Source organism: Pecten maximus, chromosome 12 (genome assembly GCF_902652985.1).
Source record: "Pecten maximus chromosome 12, xPecMax1.1, whole genome shotgun sequence".
Lineage (NCBI taxonomy): Eukaryota > Metazoa > Mollusca > Bivalvia > Pectinida > Pectinidae > Pecten > Pecten maximus.
In genome coordinates, this window is record NC_047026.1 from 19,661,752 (window position 1) to 19,686,583 (window position 24,832).

Genomic DNA, 24,832 nt, shown 5'->3' on the forward strand with positions numbered 1-24,832 from the left:
GTGCCTCGTTATGCTTATTGCATTTTGAGATCAATTGGAAAACAATATGGCCGACAGACCGCCATCTTGGATTTTGACAATTGAAGTTTGTTATCTCTATTTCTCAAAGTACTGAATGGATCTTTCTCAAATTTCATAAGTAGGTTCCCCTTGGTCCCTTGTATTGCATTTTTGGACCAGTCTGTACATCCTGAAAACAACCTGGCAAACAAACAGCCATTATCGTTAAATCTCAAATTTCTTATATAGCTAGGATTCCCTTGTTTGAAAAGTACTGGAGGGATGTCTCAATTTGCACAGATTAGTAAAATGAAGGGAAAAGTAGAGAAAAGATCAATCTGACATGGAACCTATGAAGATCATTCAATGGTGGGCGCCAAGATCCCTCTGGGATCTCTTGTTGTTTTTGCGGTCCAAACGATTAGACCAGTTGGACCGGTCTTGTTTGTTTATGAAATAAAGACGGACCTGGTTATTTATTTATTTTATTTTTTTTGACGAGCCTTGACAAAGACTAACAATGCCTATGTTTGAAATATCACATTTAAAAACTGGCGAACCGGGTTTTCCGCATAAACAAACGGGCTCTAGTTTACAGAATGGGAGTACAGACCACTATATGCAAAACCCTACATCGGGCCTCACCAATAGCATAGCCTATTATCTCACATTCACAAGAAATATTGTATAACATTTTCTGAAACATCACGACATTAACCTAGGCCAACATGAATACTCGAACGGTTGATAAAAAAGTGCAAATCCATCGTGAACCAAACTTAGTATATATAGTAAACCACATTGTAGACATCTCACTTGCAGAATATCATCCAGGATTTATGGTCAGTGACTGGGAATCTGGACATCTCAACGCACCCTAAAGGTTACGCGATTTTCTTGCTGTATTTTTGGGATAAAAATCTTCGATTATGACAAATTGGTATAAGAATGTTATCGCTACTCCAATTGGCTTACAGATTAGTTAATAGCCATATTGGAATAAATTCTGTAATACGTACTGTGTATATCATGCATTTTCTTCTCACTTTTTAGAAAGAGTGATTTTTGGGGCAAAAGTGCCATTTAGGTGATTTTTGACAATTAGCGATTTTGCGAACTTTTGAAATAATATAATTACGTGTAATTCTTGTGTCGTTATTCCGTACTAGTCGAACAATAGCTGCGATGACGTTGCTCTGGTCGACGGACGGACAATTTCTGACAGATGGTCGTCGTCAGGGAGCAGTGTCGGCAGGGTAGGAATATTCGTTCTAGTCAAACGGGAGGTCCGGGTCATCTGTGCCTCTTGTTATTTTGCACAGAATATTTTAACAAAAAACTCCATAGATATTTTGAATTATACCATTAATTCTAATAACGAGTTAGTACGTCTGTTCCTCCATTGTGTAGATGTTTTAGTATGTGGAATGGAATCCCCCTCTTTGGATAGTTTTACTCTGGAAACGTATTTCGTCTGTTTCAATGGTAATGGAAAAGGGAAGAATGAATGAAGGAAAATCTCCCTCGCGAATTGAACAAGGAACGAATCTTAGTATTTTTTTTAGACTGTTTTTAAGCCTTGACATGGAAAACGAGAAATGTAAAGATATTTGATTCCACAATAACGGAATCAGAATTCATAAAAAAAGTTCTTCGCTATCACAGAGGCACTAACACATACAGATTAATGTTTGCATGGAGATACAGCATTGTATTCAAATTGCATTGTTTGCTTTAAACTTCTCACAATTTAGCCGATAGGTTCCAAGGATGGTATCTACCAAAGTAAGGAAGTCACCTTTCAGGACGCAGGTTATGAGAGACATCTTTGTTGAAACAGTCTAACACCTTCCGAAAGTCAGGAAATCGTCAATATGTGTATGCCAGGTGGGCGATATGTGAAGGCAACCGAGAATTTCCATGGTTACCAAGGAACTAATCAGAGCTGAAAGAGAATCTTGGATAAGACATTATGCCTATAGTCAAATGTACGTAAAAGCCGGAGTGGCAACTTTGTAAATATACAAATAAAACCAAAGTGTTCATTGACTATAAATTTTCAATCGGAAAGCATTAAATAGAATTTAAAGAAAGATCTTTAAGTACGATTTCCTCCCTTAAATCAATAAATGTTGTCGCACGGAAAACTAAGTGAAAGAATTGAAACCAAGGTCATAAAAGATAAAGACGGTCGAATGCTAATCTCGGTTCCCTAAACGCGCATGAAAATATCCAAAAATACACCACATAGACTAACAAATTCTGATCTCCCTGTGGACCGAAAAAACATAGCAACGCATCCGTTATCTGCCGCCCCCCTGCCCGACATTTTTTTCACCAAACGACTTTAATTTCTTCTTGAGAACCACACAATCGAGATATATGATATATGGGTGATAATCGGATACTTAGACCAATAATGTCGGTATAATCATTGCCAGAATTTTAATTTCACTTTGTTCGTGGTATCTGTAATGACCGTGAAACTCAATACCCAGCTAACACTTATACCATAATTTAAGTGATTTTATTCGTGTTAGTCAGTTTACTAAAGAATGTGGTGTTGCAAGAAATTTATATTCCCGAAAACTACAGCATTTCCAAATGGAAAAGTCGCGAAATATCCTAACTTAATCAAACATCTATACTGCTATATACAGTTATTCCGATCACAGGCGTTTGTTTCTGGTTAGTATCTATAGAAGTGACCATACTCCTACTTTATTCTATTCTATAAATGCTAACCAGACGCATATTCACATGTCAAGCAACGAGGACAGATAATTTTAATCAATAACAAGAAATATCTTTAAAAAAAGATAAACGGCATGCTGGTGGTTATAATGTAAAACTGCTGGTAAAATAAATTAACGATCTAATGCGTTTCAGCACGGATACCAAAATTATATCAGTTTGAATCATTTTTGAATCAGGAATATAATTTTGTTAATGTGTCATTTGAAAAGATTCATCCACTTATTCAGCTTGCATTAAATCTTAACTTTGTTTCGTTTTTAACTGCATATATATGCATTTTGCATTTACCGCTACATTGACCAATCACATACTTCATCTTGACCAGTAACGCCACCTGTCGCGTCATATCCGGGGTAAAAAGACAATTATACGGCTATGCCGAAAAAACACCTGCGACCCAGGACATGGACACCTCAAAAGAGAGTTCTTCATGGCGGCGCTTGGGCCAAGCGCAACACCCAAAGAATTAAAACAACTCAGCGATACTGCGTTAAAAAAAATCTCACCCAATCACAATAAAATGGATCTAGAACGTGACGTTATCTAAATTGGAACACTTTTCAACATTATTAGTAAAGGAATTATTGCTTTATATAAACATTGGATAAACTAAACTACGCGATTGGATCAGTCAACATACAAAATCTTTGGTGTGTACATAAAGAAAGGGGGAAAATGCAGAAATAATGCCTTTATATTGAAATAGTTTAACTATTAATTTTCTATAAAAAGCGTTCCGTTTTGTGTACTCTAGATTCTATTTTTTACTATAACGTTTAACACTGTCTTGAAACTAAATAAAATATCGCTTTACCGTGACAAATCAAAACGAAGGGAAGTAACTCTGATAAAATGTGTGAATTACTTCCCGTAAGAAGAACTCTTTATTTTGAAGGAGCAGAAATGAATATGAGAATGTGCATCAAAACAAAAAGTGATGTCCTTATGCGAAGGAAATTGTGATTCCGGACTTGCAACATGAAACCAGTAGGTAATTACTCTTCTGGTGCGTTTTCAAATGCAAATAGGTTATCGAAAGTGTTTTATCCTTGGCGTTGGCGGGACAGACGACAACTTGGCTTTCCAAATATACCTGGAGAATCGAACCGAGTGACAGCTGGGTTATATTCGTCCATCAAACCTTTGCACACTTGGGAGTCGTCAGACAGTTCTCTCAACACTCACCACGGTGGCATATTCAACTTTGACTTTTCTCCTGATGGGTATGTATTATATCGAACACGTGAATTAATATATTAACAACCGACAATATAAACAGACGGATAAAACTATTTAATAAAACATAGCTTGTAGTGGACATAAGAATAAAGGATGAACTTCCTTATTGGTCAGCAGACGGGAGGCTCAAAGGGCATGTATTGCTCACTTGGATGACTATGGCAAAAGACATTTATGTGTACATATATATAGAAGAAGGATATCAAAGGATTTGCTTCAATATAGTTCTCATATTTGGCACTGCACCTCGGGGCCAATCCCACCATTTATCAAATACATTTTTGTAAGTTCCCTTCCAACCCAGATTACTTAACAACAAATATAACCAAAACCTTTCATTCTTCAAAAGAAGTATTTAAAAACCACTGGAGGCCCATATCATGAGGTCCATCGTATAGAAATTTGGTTTCCCTTCACCCCAGATGTTTCAGTCCAAATAGAGACCAAAACCTTTCAATCCGACAGAAATGGATATTAAAGAATTCACTATATTATCCATATTGGGTCCCATCCCTGCGGCCCTTGCAGGGCCAACGTTTATACAAAATTGGCTTCCCTTCACCCAAATAAACTTCAAACCAAATATGTGCCAAATCCTTTCATTCCTATAGAAGAAGAATTCTAATGTATCTGTTATATCTTCCATATTGGGCCCGTCCTCAGGCCTGTGGGAGTAGGAGGATGCGGGTGTCAATATACACCGTTTATACATAATTGGTTCCCCTTCATCTAAGGATGCTTGAATTCTTGATAAGTCCATTATATTTTCAACTTTTGTTTCAAAAACTCCAACAATGGATATATGTATTGCAACTGAAGGATCACTAAAGTCATACACAATTCAGGGGTCGCAATAGCTCACTTAACCTCAGGTGAAGGTCTTAGGTGAGTGGTTTGATGTTTGTGTTTCTTAGGAAGCTTAGAAACAGACCAGTCTGTGCTGTTTTGGTTGTGTCCTTGGGAAGATACTTTACCCTAGACTTATTTCTCTGGATGGCATGTGACGGGTGTCACCAACTACACCAAGGAGACCTCACCTCAAAATGACCCTGACTGTTTACATAAACCCAGCAAACAAACAAACATATTCAATTCAAATGTTCAGAAAGGAGTTCTATTATGAATGGATAAGGGGTGTAGATTGTTTTTAATTCAAAAATGCGTAACTTTATTTGATGCATCTTATATATGGTAATCAATGTTATTTTTGTTTTTATTTACAGATCTGTACTTGCAGCAGCTTGCGAGGGGAAAAGCATCCTGTTGTTTGATCCCTTCAATGGAAAATTGGCTGGCCACAAAGAAAAGGCTCACCTTGACTGTGTCAACTGTGTTAAGTATGTATCTATTATATATTACAGTTTGCCGACTACCAGATATAGCTAGTAATAATATGTCACCACAGCTAACATAATTATAAAACACAGGTTAGCATCCAGACAAGTTTCTTAATTGTTTCTTGGTCCAAGCAAAGATCATTGCAGAACACTAGTCATCATCAGGGAAGTGAACTTTCCGTTAGATAGGAATGTATACAACATTTAATACCCTATCAACTTTAATGTTCAAATATGGAATGGCCAAGACAGTGATTGGCAAACATTGAGAATGATGCCTGAACTTATACATAAATCAGTGTGAACAAGACTTAAGGATGCACCTTTAACACTTTAAATAGAAAATTAGATACTTGTCCCGAACAGTTTGGATTGACTCAGGCATGGGCAAACCTTGAAAGATAATGGATCCATCCTAGATGGTAAGCATGTACCTTAATATTCCAGGTTCCTGGATACCAGAGTTTTAGCAACTTGTTCTGATGACAGCACCATAGCCCTGTGGGATACCCGCTACCTGAAATACAAACTGCAGAATCTTAATGGTCACTCAAGTTGGGTAAAAAATGTGGAGTATGCCAGCAATAAGGATCTTCTGCTATCTTCAGGATTTGATGGCAGTATCTTCACCTGGGATATCAATAGGTCAGTTACTAGATGTTTTTTGCTTAGGAATAAGATATATATATATATATATATAGGTAGTGATAGCTGAAATAAAAACTTGTTAAATCCATGTAAGAGTTGCACATGTTTGTCATTTCACATGAGGATACTTGAAAGATTACAGAAATATCTAGAGTCAAGTTTTTGCATGAAAAAAATATTTTTAGTTTTGTTAACACTGTGTGAGAAAATAAGGGAATTTTTAAATTGCTTCCCGTTATTTGTACAGTTTGAACAAACATTGTGTTCATTTGTTAGCATCATGTTAGAAAACAAATTAATTTTTTCTCCCTCCTTGGTCCAAAGGACCGGTTAGCCATGGTGTATCCCCTGTTGTCCATCCATCCATTGTCCATCAATATTTGTTTTAAATAGCTATAGCTATATATATAAATAGCTACTAGTCATAAAAGACTGGATTTTGACCAAATTTTAGTCATCGACATTCTTGGGGGCAGTGGAACAAGCTTTGAATAAATGGTGAATCTGCACCCCCCCCCCCCCCTGTCTTGCCAATGGACACACCCACAACAGCAAAGACAAGCCTGTTGTTTCAGCTTCCAGAGGAATACAAACCGGGAGGGGTAGGGATGTCAAACCATGCACCTAAGATCTTCACCTGAGCTATTGCAGTGCCAGGGGCCTGAGGGGCAGGGGTCCAAAAAATGGGAAATAAAGAAAATTATTTGAAATCCTTCTTCGTCTGTAGAAATGTAGAGTGTCTTGCCATAATAAATGCACTATCTTGTTGAGTGATACAGGCCCTATAGGCCTCTTGTTTGACATTAGTTTAATCAGGAAATGCTCAATAGTTTGAAAAGCCAATATTATCAATATTCATATGAACTAGTTTCATGCCATATTTTAATTTGTCTTTGAATTTGGTTTATCATGATAAACTTTTTGTCTTGTCTTAGTTACTCTGAAGATGGAACTAAAGGAAAGAAAGTGTTTACTTATAAACCGCTGATGAGGTCAAAGTTGAGCCCAGATGGAACAAAACTATTTGTGTCAACTGACAATGGAAACATACTTTTAATTCATAACCTTGACCTTTCAACTTTAGCGGAAGACCTTGTTATATTTTCTCCATACCAGTTTAGACAGCTGATAGAGAATCATGCAGCAGCAGGGTTGGATAAAAAACGAAACAGGGTCGAGGTGATCAATGATTGGCCAATGGGAAACAAGGCCAGTGTAATCGCATCATTACAGGTCAGTTCATTATGAATTGTGTCGGAGTGGAATTATAGATCTGGCCAGGTGTAATTAATAATTCAGAATCTCTCAATCCTTTGTGATGAAGACTAATAGAATCTTCTCCTAGCATATAGGATTGAAAGAGAAAACACCCAACCCTCAGGATGATATTCTTGATTGCCTTAACCTTGGAGCCAAGGGTTAGACTATTGAGAATATCACCATGACTCATGAGGGTTGGAAATTTTTCAGTCACATCCTCAAGGTAAGGGATGATTATTTTTCTTCCATCATACTACATGTATTTTATTTATGCAGGTTTCATATGTTCAAATATTGCAATACAAAACATTGTTGACGTGATTGAATTGTTGATGTGAGGTCATTGATTGTTGCCAGCACATGCTCTCTGTCATATGTATACGTAGGGGTTGATGAAAAATCACAACCTAGGGGGTAACAGAGAAATCTTGAACAGGTAAAATGAGTGAATGATGGCAGAAAGAGATATTACTGACTCTGGTTAGGATTGTTGAATTTTGCAGGATGCTTTTCTAAATGCTTAACATTCAAAATCTTGAAGGTTGACATACAATCTACCCTCGTTATATCGCAACATTTCGTCCATGCCAGTTATGGCGGTATAATGAGGGTGGCGATAGTATTGAATTATGGAAAGTACAACCATAAAATTATTTAAGACATTGCATTGCATTACCAATGTTAACCAGATAATCTCGCCGTAACAACGTTACACTATTTACAATATACATATACATAATGTAGATTCGTTAGTCAATTATTCTATAGACTATATATTTTTAATAAGTCACAAATTTCTGGAAATAGTCATTGATCTACTTTTTCCGCATGCCATCCCTTATTATCTGTCAAACTTTATGCGAAAGTATTCGGCAGTGGCTTTTCTACCTAGACTGGCGAAGCCAAACGTTAGGAACACAAAGTGAGTAGAAATCAGTCCTGCAGTGGATGTGACATAATAAAAACATCCGAATATCGATCTACCTCAGCGATCGAAAATCGTCCAAGCGTAAAGCTATGTCACCTGTACAATTTGAAGTGAAAACAGGAAATGTCCTATGTCTATAAATAGAACAATAAAGAGTTCCTTGATCACCAAAAACAAAACAAAATGGTGATATTGCGAGGGAAATATATAGCAATTCGGGACATTTGTACTTTAACAAACTTGGCGGATGGTGATATGCGAGGGTGGCGAACTTAACAAGGGAATTATATAGGAATGAAATCTGTTCCAGAGCTTAAGGAGGCGGTATGCGAGGGTGGCTGTAGATTCGGGTGGTGATAGGTCGAGGGTAGACTATATATAAATTTCCCTACTCTACATCACCCAGGGGTGATGATAATTTTTCTGTCCATTATCCTATTGTTAAATGCTATAAATTGTAGTGGTGAACTGAATAAATCATGCCATCTTTGATAGCACATTATGTCAGCCACACAATAGCTGAAGTTACTTCATTGTGCTTTGGTAACACTGCTAAGGTTGTGTTATTGTTAGAGGTGATGTTTCCAGAATGATGATGCAAGGTAGACCTTTCTGTTAACCTGGATAGGGACATTCACAATTATACAGATGTGAGATTTTCTTATCTCGTCCAAAGGTTTTAAAGACAAGCTACACTGGCTCTTTGTGCATTCTCATTAATTTATGACATTTTGGTAACAATACCATGACGTCACAAAGACAATGACGTCACAAAGACAATTCACTCACATCACATCAACATTGTCTTGCATTTATGTAATGTCAATGTAAGATATATACCTGGGTAAACAGGGTAAGAGAAAAATAATCATTCTCCCTAGGGAATGAGACAGGGGGATCTCAACCCTCGGCAAGTCTCATGTTGTGAAAGTTTCTATTACCGGTAATCTTTTTTTACAAAAAGAAAATATACCTGTGAATTATGAACATAAATATTGTTCCAAATTTAAATTAATTTTCTTTTCACATGCTTTTCATAAACATTCAGACACACACATCCTTTCTCCAGATTTGTCATATAGAATCATTTCAGTTTCTGTAAATATATATTGTATTTATACTTTAAACAGCTATTACTGAAATACACAACTGTTTCAGGTGCATCCACAAGGTTGGTGTGTACTTTCCAGGAATACAAGCCGGGACAGAAATTCAGAGGTATGTTTGTGTATATTGTCACAAAACTACATCTCAATTGGTGTATTAGCATACAATGTTACAAATATAAAAAAAAATAGTAAATGTGGTCCAAACGAAAATTTGTGGGTATGTTAGTTTGCATGTTGAATTATGGTTGCTAAGCCTGTGTGCGCTGTCTAGGAAAAATGTTATGCTAGCAGATCTCTGGAGCAAAACAAAAAGGTGATATAATAATGTGTAACTCAACTGGCACTAAGAGACTACTACTAGTATGAACAACATGATGCCATCCATTGTTTGTCTCAATCTTCTAGAAAGCAGAAACTCCTGTCTTGATATTTGGCCTGTTAGCACATGTACCTGGAATGAAGTGCTGTAAACTTTCCATATACTGTAGTATAATGTAAATGACTTTGATCTGTTCTCAACCATATGTTAAAAAGTCTCGAATAACATCATCTGAATATCCATAAGGTCAAGTGTGGTGATATTTGAATTTGGGTTCTGGCTGAGTTGAAGGTTAAATTGGATTACATTTACGATAACAATTCCTTTAAGAATCTTGTCATGTTCCAGAGGGTGCTGGGTCTTTGCATTTAGCCAGAAGGTGACCAAGTACGAATGCTATAAAGTTCATTTAAATGTTCTTGACTACTCACAATTACACTAGGGTTGATATGTTGAAAGCTTCACGTCTCTCATTATCTGAAGAATCATATTCTTAAAGTGGTCGTTTTCAATAAGAATTTTTCTTTTCCTATTGATGCTTTTAAAAAATACCCATATGAGTGATACAGACTGTGTGGGCCTTCTGATTTTACTAAAAATTGAATGTAAATTAAATACATATTCTATTTCTATTATAGTGGACTTGCATACATGATGTTCAGGATACAAAAGAGGATCCAGAAGATTCTAGTGCCAAAGATCCAACTGATACTCAAAAAAATTGTCGTTCACCTAGTTCATCCCTGTCACCAGTACGACCTCGATCGCCCAGGGTGAGGTCTTCAAACCATCCTGCAACAGCCAACCTCCAAAGGCGTCGGATGCTGGAGTACGAGTCAGATCACTCATTAGACGATGTTCCAGTGAGGACTCATCTACACATTACAAATTCCGGCTCTAGGAATTCTGTAAACATTTCAGGGACAAGAATTTCCGCCCACATTTCCACGCCAAATTTATCAAATTCCAGGCTAATATCAAATCTTTCACAGAACACAGAGTCTCCAGGCTCACCAGTATCTGACACGGACAGTGACGTTGGAGACACAGTAGTTATCCGGATGGACGGGGAAAGGGATGGACCGCAGTCTGAGGATGGGGAAGCTTCTGATCCTGACATAGAGGAAAATGGCCGTTTAAGTGATTCTGTGAATACAGACAGTCCAGATGAATTAGAAGCAAGACGAGCCATTAGTGATATTCTTACCATTGTATTTGGTTCAGGTTCGAGAAGACAAGTATTCCAGTTCAATCAAAATGACAGCGTTCATGATGTGATGGAGGAAGAAAGCCAGTTACAATTTCCAAGTAAAAAACGGCTCTTATATTATGCAGATGAACCAAATGTTGGACGCGGTTTCATTAAGGAGTTGTGTTTTAGTTCTGATGGACAAATGGTGTGTTCCCCATTTGGATTTGGTGTTCGGCTTCTAGCTTTTGACTCCCAGTGCAGCGAGTTATGTGAGGTGGTACCACAGGCTCCAGTAAAACTTTATGAACTAGGCTCCAGTATTTCCCACACCAATAATGTCTTAACATGTAAATTCTCGCCCACCCACCCCCTGCTGGTCACGGGGTGCCTCAGTGGTAGAGTCGTGTTTCACCAACCTGTATTATAATCTGCAGAATATTTTATTTTCTTCTTTATCTGTAATAAGCTCAAAGTGTCTGTAAGAATTTCTGTCTGTATGTGATCACTCTAAGAATACATGTTTATGCTATGAAGATTTTGTTACTGGTAGGGAAATTTTGGGTAGGGAGATTTTTCAATTTTAAGCATTCTTTCACCAGTAACTGGAATCTGCATATTGAAATTTGCTTTTAATAATGCTACATCACTAACATTGTATAAACTGATTGTCACAAAAATGAAGGAAATGGCACCCATGGCACAGATACATATCTTATTACCAGTAACATCAACAAATGGAAGAAAAAAATCCCAAAATGATCGCTTATCAGACCGAAAGTTTGTGGATTATGGCAATATCCCACTCGAGATCGTCAATCACTACTTCAAACTAATTTTTTGTATCAAGACTATCCCTGCGTTACAGACATGGTGTAGACAATGTGTGATCTACGTTTATTCATATTAAAGGGACAAATCGTTTCGTCCATATCATGCATGATAACTATAACTTACTTGCTACATCTCAGACAGAGTATACACTGCTTGTAACAAAAATCAGCTAGGTTTAGAATCTAATTAACACAAACAGATGAAAAATTGTAATAACAGCGCCCTAAAAATGATCGATTATAAGACCAACAGTTTCATGTCAAACATACTAGTAGTGGCAGATTACAATGTAATTTTTTTTGGGTGAAATAAATTATTTTAACATTTTAAAGTTAAAAATCAAACAGAAGCTAAAACGTTTGGAGGATAATAATGGTTCATGCTTGGTTGTTACAAGTAATCAACTGACTTTAAGTAATATAGCTACATCTTTAAAGACATTTTAACATTGTGCATGCATGATATACAGGTTTTATTTTTTAATGGACTTTTATGAAACTTAATATAGGGTAGATATATTTTGGACAAGTTATTGCCTTTTAGTAATTTTACCTTGTTATGAGCATCATGCAATGTTGGCATGAATATTTAGAAAAGGATTCTCATTTTCATTAGAGTTTATGCACTGGTTGGAAATTGATTTGTGGAGAGCATGTTATTTTATCATTCATTTTAAGCCAGATTTGATACAGATATCTAAAAAAATATTAAAACATTTCCGTCTGCTATGACTAATACAGTAAACAAATATACTTATTAGTCCCCACCATTTCTGGGCAGGAGCTGTAGAGGAATTTGTTTGGTTTTGTGTGTTGTGTGACTGTGTCTATCTGTCCTTCCATCACTCCTTCCTTCCATCTCTCCATCCTTCCACAATATCTCCAGTCCCAGATCCATTTCCTACACATGTACATGTTACTGGAACTTTGTTTGTGGTACACAGTTGACCAAGGTAAGGTGGTATGTCATGTATTCACTCACTCTGACCTATATTTTGACCTTTGACCTACACCAAAGAAAATAAAAGTCATTCCTGGCATTTAATTTCACATTTGTGGGGGGCTGTTATTTGTCTAATGGTCTTGTTTTTATTGGAGTTATTGCCCTTTTATATCCCTTTGCACGGCATGGAATGTGTCTCCTGTCACATAAACACTTAATTATTTTTTGATATTTTAAAGTGAATTCTTCCATTTAATTCTCTTGCACAGATTGGTACATTTCTGTCTCAATGAGAAATCAGATTCAGTTGCTTTGGTAAAAATTGTGATATATTAGTTTTATCAATTACCAATTGCAATGAGATCTGTACATGTTCGTACATTCACAGTGTTCCAAACCATAATGAAACACAATGCAGAATATAAGTTAACTTAGACTTTTTTCTACTGCAGAGTCAATTTTATCTAATAAAAAGCATATAACATGTATTTCCAGTCATAGGGACTTAGCACAAATTCCCAAACCCACTGTACAACTTTGTCTAATTTAATATAAGGATACATGGACCATAGTGTTGAAAGTTTGTCAAATCCCTGTGTATCCACTTTTAAAACATTGATTTCTTTATTTACGAGTTATGGAAACATTGAAAAACAAAGAATTGATAATTTGATGAACAACTCTGCATGCTATGGTTATACCTGTCTGGTATATATAAACATCCAAATTTTTTGTAAAAGTGAAAGTTGATGACAGGCTTTTGCTCCATTCTTCATAGATAAGTACAATGGTCAAAAGTAGAAAGTGCCTGTGTTGGAAGTTGTCATTGTCCAAGCCGTCCACATATGCTTCACCTATCATACATACTTTTTTGAAAAATTACTCTGCAATTTTTCTTTGACAATATTTGATGTCTGTATTGTACAACAATCTACCTTTTGTCAGCAGTATTTGTGGGACAGACACACTGGTAGGCACCAGGCTATCTCTATAAACAGTTACACAACAATGGCTGTCTAGCTTGTTTTACATCAGACATTACAAATACATTGTATATATATTTTCAAAAAAATTGACATAATTGTGATGTTTTGTCTTATTAAAGCTGCAATTTTTCAGGGTATTTTATATGTACTGTTTCATATTCGCATTAACACATTATACATTTTTTTCTGATTTTCAAATCTAGCAATATACATGTAATTGATTGAATGTAGCTGCTGCTTATAAAATTAAGTCATCCTCGTTTTGGATAATCAGCTTCTAATGCTGGTTTTGGCTATTAATTTAATTTCTGTTTTGATATGGAATTTTGTTGGTACTTCTGCTTCACATTCAACATTGCAATTTCAGAAAGGGCGACTTCAATAAAACAATGTAAAAATGAAATGGTGTAGTGAATCTTCCTTTGCTTTTCCTGACTGAGTCTTTCTGTCATCAATTATCAATATAATGTTACCTTTAACCATTATTCGGTCATGTAATTCCATTCTTTAAAGTGACCAACCAACCAATTGTTTTCCCATAGACTTTAGTGTTAACGTTTTGGAGTACAGTTTTTTTTTTTTCAAATTCTTGAATTCAATATGACAATTGTGGTTTATAACAAAAGTTTAGGTTCTGATATAACACCTAATAAAAAAAAAAGTTGGGTCCTTCAGCTCAAATTTTCTCCAGGGTAGCCATTTTGAAAATGGGTGAATTTCGCAGTTAAAATTCTCAAAAATCTTAAATGTTTACCTGTTAATTGTTATTACCTGAATTTTGGGGGAAAAAATAAATCGGACTTACGAAATTTATATCAACATTTCTTATTGATAGTTACCTATCAGGCTACATATCTATTTTCTCGCTTCATAATATACTGGCCAATCAGTGGCTGCCAGACATTTTATCCTTGGCTCAACTTTCTATATACAGGGGCTGTTTCAAAAATGTATTTTTATTTTTTCAATTGGTTGGTTGTTCCCTTTAAAGATTGATATAGAGCTGTAATATTGTATGTAGATGTTTGATGATAACATCTAGGACATGTTCTGATTTAGTTATGGTCATTGATTTTTTCCAGAGTTGTGGCCATTTTACGGAAATTTTAATTTAAACAAAAAAAAATAGGACCCAAATGGGAGAGCCTTGACGAACTCCAGTGGGATTTTTTTTTTAAATCATTGACCGAAATTCATCCCAAATGAAATATGAACCAGGCCAGCTGGTTATTTTAACCCCACTTAGTAAATCGTTGATCCATCGGTCCGTGATAATATTATTTACCGCATAACAGATTTCGTATTCACACCATAACACCACGCGGCATATTCTACACCTCGGTCGATTTTGGTGGACATTGGTCAAGGCTAAATGTCAAAGGCCGTACTTAACCACTTTTGAAATAGTGAGGGGGCAATAAATTTTCATTTTTTTTTTTTCAAATTTAAATCTAACCCATGTACATGTCATGCACGTGTGTTACAATGGCTTTATTTCTTTATTCGTTGTATGTAAGGGTGATGGACAACAAATCTTGTCTGCTTTATTTCGGAAGTGATTTTGATGCATTTTTTTCATATTTGAGTCGGTCGCCATAACTAGAGAAATGAAAATATAATTTTGCAGAGTAATTTTGATGCGTGTGAAGGAAAACGACGTCGTAGGAATGTGGTTTTTGTTTTTAAACTTGTGTTAACGCATATTGAACGCCAGATAATATGAAAACTATAATAATCACATGTAAAAGATATATCTAACATGTAAAAGATATATCTAACATGTAAAAGATATATCTAACATGTAAAAGATATATCTAACATGTAAAAGATATATCTAACATGCAAAATTTCACACAAAAAATCAACGTAATTCCAAGAATCAGAATCGGTTAAACGCAACCCTTTTCAACCACAGGCGCTTGCATAGAAAATGTAAATTAAAAAATATATGATATGGCAGTGGTAATGTGAAGCCCCCCCCCCTACCTTTAAATTTACTTTAAAAGTTTCAAAAGTTTTTTCCTTCTATATTTCCAATTCCATGCAGACGACCGATGATCGATATACCATAGTACACTGTAGTAACGTTACACGTTATTGTATAAACGTCGGAATATTCCTGAACACCGGCAGACATGATTAATTGAAATAAACGATTGTATTATTAACCATACGAAATAATAATTAGGATTCGTATTAAATCTTGTCTTTATTTCTTTCTGACTATGAATGATTAGGCTAATATTAGTAGTAATGTCGGCTACGACAATTTACAGATATTTTTCATTTCAAAATCATCGGTGTAACCCACGAGACTCTAGTTTGTCGTTAATCCGAAGGTTTCTGGTGTTTTATCGGGTTAATCGGCCCATATCAGCTTTTCAAAAGGCTGATAATTAAAAAACACACGCACACATGTCATAATCCTGATTACTCTATCGTTTGAGTCAACAACAGAGCAGTTTCATGGGTTCCAAAGGTTTACATCGTTACGGTATAATAAATGTTTCAATGACCAGACGTATAAGTATGACGTATACACATTACTTATATATCTTAAGATACACAAACTGAAAGGTAGTGACTATATAAAATTGCCTTTAATCAAATTAATATATACAATTTAACTTTATTAGCACTTTTATCACTACAAATGTAATTTGATGCCAAAACATGAACAAAAGTGAAATAATGATATAGTGTATACAAAATATTAAATCTGGACGCGGGTCTGCATTCCTCAGATTCAGATTCAGATTCTTTTATTTCCTTGTGTTACACGATACATTGGAGAGTAGACATATACATGTACAATAATACAATAGTACAGATAGTGATTGTCAATCATACCATTATATCAATCAACAATATATATATCTTTATGTAGAAGAACACATTACATGGTATATCATTAAATAATAGCACAATGCAATACATTTACTTAAATGATGTCATTCATATTAAATGATAATCACAGTGTTTATGCACTGGTATTTTAACATTCATTACGTTGACAACTATATTTTCATGATTTTTAAAAAGAAATTCTTCATACAAATCCTGGATATAAGCCCCAGGATAAAATCTATATGAAAACTGACATACTTATTAAGTATAGATAATATTCATATACAATTATCATAAATGCATAATAAAGTAATACAGTATACAATATGTTTCATTAATAATACAAGCATGATATACTAGTACTATAGAAACCGTAAATAGTGCCACAGCCTACTTAAATTATATACATATACGATTTTACAAATTAGCTTTATAATTACCACTGATTTGTAGACAGGAAGTACAGTGATATATACTTTATATCATATAATTATACAATCTCAACCATTCGACATGTCTTTTAAACTGATATACAATGAAAGTACAGCTCTGATATGTTTGTATCAACCTATCTTAAGGTAGAGACCTATATTTAATTATTTCGGCCCTAAAACACAAATATATATATATTTGCCTAACCCTATATTCCGGGTATTTAACAGAAGGATCAACTTAAAACCAATGGGACGTCTGTAATAATATGGCTTAATGTACTTTTGCCTTAAATCAGTATAACAGTTGCACCTTAGAAGAAAATGAAATTCATCCTCAATGTCATTAGAATTGCATACTTCACATATCCTATGATCTCCAACAATTCGCGTTCTTATGACTACGGCATAACCATCGGCTTAAATAGAATTACAAACAAAAACGAAATAACATGTAGAGAATATAATATAAATACGTCGTACATACATAGAGCTAGGAATTTGTCTCAAAGTCCCTGTGATACAAGGTTGAACTATTTTAGTGATTTGCCGAGCTCAACTGCAATTAGCGATTCTACTTTGACTTGTCAATTAAATAAATAATATGAATGGTTTAACAAAATAACGGATCTTCCTAATGAGTGTTGTGATCTTGATTTTTGATTTTTCACTTGATAATCTAATATTACCGGGTTTTCATTTCATAATATTTTATTTTATGGGCGAAAAGAATTACTAAATTAGTTTTGACCTTTAATTTCACTTTGTTGATACAACATTTTATTTCTAACAATGAATTAAAAAAAAAACACACACACGTACCTATCATATTGTGCTTGAATGAATCTCGGTAAATCAAATAAGAATAAACACATATTTACATTAATATAATCATATTTACATAGTGTATAGAAATAAATCGATTTTCGATTGAAAGGATGTTAATTTGTCTTTGAATTATTTGGACTCTTTGATGTAATTTGAGTGAATAATATATATATTAAATATAATTGAATTATTTAATCCCCGTTTCTTATGCTAATCAATAGCTTCGTCCAGATAATATATATCGTTAATCCCTGTATAAGCTGTCTTTTTTATCACAATCCAACTGTAGATTTTATCACCAGTTTCAAAAGACATCAAAATATTTACATTAAAAGTATCCGAATCTAGCTCCATAGTGCTGATCAATGCTGGGATTAACGTAAATTGATGTTCGTGTGATTGCTTGGAGTTAAATACTTACAATGTAGTCCTTAAGGTGCGAAATGAAAGTCTATATATGATTATTGACATAAATCGAAATCGTGAGATATCAATTTCAATAGATGATAACGATGTGCTCAGTATTAGTGTTAACTATCGGTGACTTGGTAGACTCAATTGTAATTAGCGATAATTTGATTTTAAAATAACCGCCAGGTCGAGCACTGTCACAACACAAATGGCCTGAACCCGCTATCAACACGTTCGCTAATTACCTCACTAATCCCAGGTGTAGGGATCTCTCACCCAAATTAGTGTTCGAAATCGATCATCGGCTAATTAATTTAGATAACAATAGGGACCTGTATCAACACCCGAACAGGTTTCCGAGGATCTGGTCGGCTTGTGTTGTTATAAGCATCACAAATCAGGCAGGGTGACAAACAATCATAGAACGTGTCAATAAGGTTTTGTTAGGACTATTTTGGTATAAAAAGAGTGTCGCTCAAAGTTCGAGTTCAAAATTGTTTTGACATTCAGTGAGTGAACAGGTAAATTTTGCACTGGCGTTTTGAGATATTTGTTATTAGTTTTAAACAATATTTCAAAATTTCATATTTTGTTCTTGAAAAAACATCTTGGGGAATCGGTGTTCAAGTTCGGAACAGTTTTCGTTGAGTTGCTCAGCAAAGTGACAGTATGGCGACCACAAACAATAAGAAAATGTCATTTTCTATTGAGAATCTGGCCAAAAGTAGCCGTACAGAGGAAACTCCCGCCGGTGGTCATTACGGAACCTACTTCATCAACAGAAACCCATGGCAGGATGGTGACGTCACAAATCTGGGAGATTTATCTACAAGTATCTTTTCTAGCCCATATTACACAAATAATGGACAAACATCACCGTGTATCTCACAAGGACAGTTTAATTCTCCACTGAGAAACTTAAGAGACTCATTTCGACTTATTCCTGACGATGGATACTCTTCCCAAAATAGTACGCCATCTTTCTCCGAAAGTTGCAAGAAGCGCAGTCGCATTGATGAACCGAAATGTGCCTCAACGCCCGTTAGCGGGAGTTCTTTGAAACGTAAGCGTACCGACGAAGGTTTGGATAAACCTGGAGACAGGCGGATTTCACAGCTACAGACTGGCAATGAAAGTTTAATAGATTCAAGTTTCGAATCTGCTTGTGGAACTTCAGGTATGTTATCAATATTTGAATTATTAGTTAACGCCACCTTTTTTTCAACTGGATAATATTATGACGTAATATACGTGTAAAGAGTTGTTGTAAACGACATCTTCAGCGAAACTTCTCTAAATCGATATTGCACGACACATGGATATTTGGCCAGTTTAGATAGGGCTCGGTTTGGAGAAAGAATCAATTTTGACTGGTCGGAATACGATAGCATTCGGGGATAATCATCGACGTTATGTATCTTTGAAGCATTGAGAATATAGTATGGAAGTTAATGAATACATAGAATACAGCATTTATAGAAAAAAACTAATCCGATAGGTTCTCATATTGATTATAAACATATTTCAAAATTATCTCATTTCATGATCCTCGACACTGACACTGTACGTGGACATGCATGTGAACATCTAGTCCGTATTGAAATACTTAAGTACGTTTTTCTCTAGAGCCAGAAAAGTCGTTCCTCCTTCGAAATGATGGAGTATGTCTAAATCGATCGGTAAAATAAACAAGAGCTGTTGGAGAACAGCATAGCTCGTCTCGCAAATGTTTGTCAATAAATAATTAAAATATATTAATTGGAATGGTTTCGCAAATTGCATTAATAATATTTATATTGATTACTTGATCAGATTATGTTTTGTGAATTCATGCAATTTTCAAAACCATACCAATTTATATATATATAAATTATTTATTGGCAAACATTTGGGAGACAAATTATGCTGTTGTAGATTAAATGAAGATATTAAACACAAATGTAATTGCTTTTGGACATATTTCTTCAATTTTTTGACAACATATCCTAATGATAGTTGTCTCCCTTGAAAAATGTGGACCGTATAAATTGTCTATTGTGACGTTTCATATTGTTTTATATTCAGTTTCACCCCAAGAAAGGATAGTGTAACTCCATAGAAGGACTCTTTTACCAAATATCAGCACCCTAGTACAATCATAAAGTGATGTGTTAAAAAGCTTTCAACATCTGCACGAAAATTTTTAAAAAATGTGTTTTTTCCTCAAAAAAACATTTCAGTTTAACTCAGGAAAGGGATAGTTTAACCCCCACAGGGAACCTAATACCATGTATAACTATGCCTTTCAACACTCACAATATAAACTTAACACAAAGTCCAAAGATTTAAAAAAAAAAACAAAAAAACACAGATTTAAAAACAAAAAATCCAATTTTTTTTTAAAAGTTTTACTCCAGGAGGGGATTGTCTTACTCCATAGGGACTATATTGCCAAATATCAGCACCCTTGTACAATTATAAAGTGATATATTAATACCTTTCAACACTTGCACCAAAAACTTAACGCAGAAATATTCTAAGTCAAAAAATTTGAAAATTCTGTTTTTTTCCCAAACAAATCTTTTAGTTTAACTCTGGCAGGGGATAGTCTAACCCCAGAGGAACTCTATTGCCAATTATCAGCACCCTAGTACAATTATAAAGTGATGTATTAATACCTTTCAACACTTGCACCAAAAACTTAACGCAGAAATATTCTAAGTCCAAAAATTTGAAAATTCTGGTTTTTTCCAAAAGAAATCTTTTAGTTTAACTCTGGCAGGGGATAGTCTAACCCCCAGAGGGACTCTATTGCCAATTATCAGCACCCTAGTACAATCATAAAGTGATGTATTAATACCTTTCAACACTTGCACCAAAAACTTAACGCAGAAATATTCTAAGTCAACAAATTTGAAAATTCTGGTTTTTTCCAAAAAAAATCTTTTAGTTTAACTCTGGCAGGGGATAGTCTTACCCCAGAGGGACTCTATTGCCAATTATCAGCACCCTAGTACAATTATAAAGTGATGTATTAATACCTTTCAACACTTGCACCAAAAACTTAACGCAAAAATTTTCTAAGTCCAAAATTTTTTCAAAAATCTGTTTTTTTTCCAAAAAATCTTTTAGTTTAACTCCGGCAGGGGATAGTTTGACCCCCACAGGGACCATATTACCATAAATTACTATGCCTTTCAACACTTGCACCAAAAATTTAACATTTGGAAAACCAACGCCGACGCCGACGCCGGAGTGACAACATAAGCTCTCACTCTTCTTCGAAGAGACGAGCTAATTATACTAACGCTATTTTTAGAATCATTTAGAGGTTAATGGCAAAAGTACCGATTTAAAAATCCTCTTGACAAATCTAGCTCCGGTTTCATCAACGGTTCTTACTCAGTGAAGCACTGGCGTTACAGAATTTCAGGGAAAATCTTTCTGGTGGAAAATTTTAAGATATGGAATTTCTTTCAGTAAAGGAATATATGAATATAAAATTATATTTTAAATTTTCGTCATATTATAACATTTTTGTTCTCACTTCTGTAGCAACTTACACTGATTCTAGTCTTCCTGAGTTACTTCCCTTATGCCATTCGATCAAACATTTTAATACTGTTTCTTCAGATACAGTTTGGGATAACTGTTCTTAAAATGAATCAATGTTTTTCTGGAATCTGTTCAGTTTAAACGATGCGAATGATAACTGGTTTAAGAAGAGGCACACGTCATCAAATATTGTGTACTTTGTAAAAAAAACATTTCGAAACATTACAAACTAGTTCTAGACGACATAATCACAAAATCACATTTATGTTCAAAATCACTAACAAGTATGCACCTACTTATTTCTTTAACATCATTCAACCATTCATTTATAAACACACATTTTAATTATGAATTAAGAAATGAAATAATCCTCACGATATGACCAAAACCCAACCCCCACCCCTTCCCTCTATCAATATATAGAACGCGAGGAAGAGTAAGTGTTTTTTTAAATCACTTATACCATTATTGTCTTGCTGCACAACATCTTCATATATTTAAGAAATTAAAACAATAACGGTAATCTGTAGGAAAGGACTTATTAGTCTGTTGTCTAATCCGACATAAGTACTATAATATCTCCCCTTTTGTGTGATATTACTTGTACTATCATCTTGTATTAACAAAACATCTTTTGAAAAATTCATTCATTCATTCATTCATTCATTCATTCATTCATTCATTCATTCTTCCTTTCTTTTCGTTTCTAGATTCGGATGAAGGTATTGGCGAAACTCCCCGACCAAAAAAGGCGAGAACAGCGTTTTCCGATGACCAGGTCCAGGCACTGGAAGTTAGATATAAATCCCAGAAATATCTACCGGCCGGGAAGAGGTCAAAAATGGCCAAAGAACTCGGACTTACAGACCAACAGGTAATAATGACCAGTCACAAATGCTGAAAAACGGAAAAAAGAATAATTTCCCACAATATACGAGAGGATTACCTCTACTCTTTCATTATATCTGGGGGTGGTTCATAATTCTGTATTTTCTAGTATAAATGAAAATGTTGTTTATGAAAAAAAAAAAAAAAAAAGAGAAATGTTATGCAAGCCTGCGATTAGGTACAATTAGTATACTTTTGTATTTTTAGTCATCGATGTTTGTCTCCCTTGTGGAACTCTTTTGTATGAATTTTTAATGAAATCATTCGCACGTGATTTGATGACGTAGTTTATTGCGGTTTCGACACCTGCATCACGCAGGCCTAATTTATGTATTATACAGAGGACATAGGCTAGTCGTAAATTTTTGCAATCACAAAACTACAGGTACATGAAACTTTATTTTAAACAATTGATGAATCGTTAATAAATTTTTACATTGTTCTTTTCACAGGTGAAAACTTGGTTTCAAAACAGGAGGATGAAAGAGAAGCGAAAACAAAAAGATGACTCGTTCCAGGGAGCCGTGCCTCTACCGACAGGTGGCGTTGATATATCTCAGTTACAGGCGCTCGGAATTCCTTGTCCCCCGCCGTACACAATCAACAACAAACACCACCAAATGATGAGAGACGATGGCATTCCGAACTTCCCTTCATCAGCATCGAGTACCCTGTTCCGACCAACCCAGCACGTGCCTTTTCACTCAAAGTTTCAGCCAATGACAAACATCCTTGGCAATTCGTCTGGCTTTCCATGCCCAACCAATCAACTCGAGGGTTACAGTTGACTACGGAAGTGAACAATTTCGATATATATTTACATGTTATATGTTGTAGATTCTTGCAGTATTGATCCACAAAGTGCCAAACTCAATAAATTTTATGTATTAATATTTATATTCGTGTTCTTTGTTAATAACATACTTTACATTGTCACCTAGCTAAAGGGGTACGTAGTTATTTCTAGGAAAGCATCTAGTAGCCTCCGGGTTGTACGGAATACAGAATTAAATCACATTCGCCATACAGCGAAAAGGGAGAACCGATGTGTTTGAGGTAAAGCAAATGTTTTTCCCACTGGTAGTTTTTTTGCACATTATCAATATCAGGTAACTAGTAATAGATATTAAAAAGAGAAACAAAATGAATGTTTGGTAAGTGTTGTATTAAAAAAGATCAAACAATGCTGGCATGATGATGAACCTTGTATAAAAGAGGTTAACTTACAACAGTGTCCGATCAATTTTCTGTCAAACTACTATATAAGTGGAGAGTGTAAGATCACCTTACTAGGTGGTAGATCGTTAGCCCCAGAGCGGACAGGGTATTTCTCGTACAACACTGTATCGTGCCTTCGTCATCAACAACCTCATGCAAATTGTAATGGGTCGACCACGCTGAGCGCTAGTTTTTGTGTCCCCTTGAAAAGGTGACATATAGGTATTACTATGTCGGCGTCGGCGTCGGCGGCGTCGTCACTGTTACCATTAATAGAAAATTGGTTTCCGTGCAATAACTTGAGTTCCCTTTGGCCAATCAAACTCAAACTTCATACAATGCTTCCTTACCAAAAGTACTTGCTTGGAATTGCTTTTCAGAATCAAAGGTCAAAGGTCAAGGTCACTGTTACTATTAATAGAGAATCGGTTTCCGTGCAATAACTTGAGTTCCCCGTGGCCAATCAAACTCAAACTTCATACAGTGCTTCCTTACCAAAAGTACTTGCTTGGGATTGCTTTTCAGGTTCAAAGGCCAAGATCACTGCTACTATTAATAGAAAATTGGTTTCCGTGCAATAACTTGAGTTCCCTTTGGCCAATCAAACTCAATCTTCATACAGTGCTTCCTTACCAAAAGTGCTTGCTTGGGAAAAGGTCTTACTAAGCCATCACAAACCAGTATGGATAGCACTATGATGACATGTTCTGGGTAAGAAGTTCTGTACATAAATGTAGTTAAATGTTCTTGCAATCAATAAATGCTATCAACGACTTCACTCATCATGTCTACAAAACCTCTTAGATTCACCACTCCAATTGATGTGTGTACATAACGTCTTTAGAATTAGGACTAGGGTTAAATGTTAGTCATCAGATGAGTTGGCAACAGGTGAGAAATCTGAATACACAGTTCACCTGTATATATTCATAACGCTGGTTTAAGAATAATCACTGCAATAATAATTAATTCACAAAGGGTTTTGTGCAAAGATTGCATTTGATATCAATTTATTATTACTACTCAAATTTATTAAATGTTATGCATTTGTTTTTTTATAAATGTTCACCAAGGGAAATAAAATCAGATCCTGAAAATGTTTTTATTTTTGCTTAAAACCGATAGTT

The 24,832-nt window shown here is 35.2% G+C and overlaps 2 protein-coding genes across 2 annotated transcripts; both read left to right on the top strand.

The window, feature by feature from the left end:
• The first annotated feature begins 3,657 nt into the window (after positions 1-3,657).
• LOC117339383 (DDB1- and CUL4-associated factor 10-like) lies at positions 3,658-13,951 on the top strand. Its single transcript, XM_033900945.1, has 6 exons — positions 3,658-3,980; positions 5,220-5,333; positions 5,781-5,978; positions 6,917-7,214; positions 9,328-9,387; positions 10,236-13,951. Exons 1-6 carry the CDS (start codon positions 3,736-3,738, stop codon positions 11,214-11,216), a joined length of 1,896 nt encoding a protein of 631 aa, XP_033756836.1. The 5' UTR covers positions 3,658-3,735; the 3' UTR covers positions 11,217-13,951.
• A 4,620-nt stretch (positions 13,952-18,571) lies between these two features.
• LOC117339934 (homeobox protein vent1-like) lies at positions 18,572-23,384 on the top strand. Its single transcript, XM_033901650.1, has 3 exons — positions 18,572-19,242; positions 22,310-22,473; positions 22,940-23,384. Exons 1-3 carry the CDS (start codon positions 18,735-18,737, stop codon positions 23,273-23,275), a joined length of 1,008 nt encoding a protein of 335 aa, XP_033757541.1. The 5' UTR covers positions 18,572-18,734; the 3' UTR covers positions 23,276-23,384.
• Positions 23,385-24,832: the final 1,448 nt, after the last annotated feature.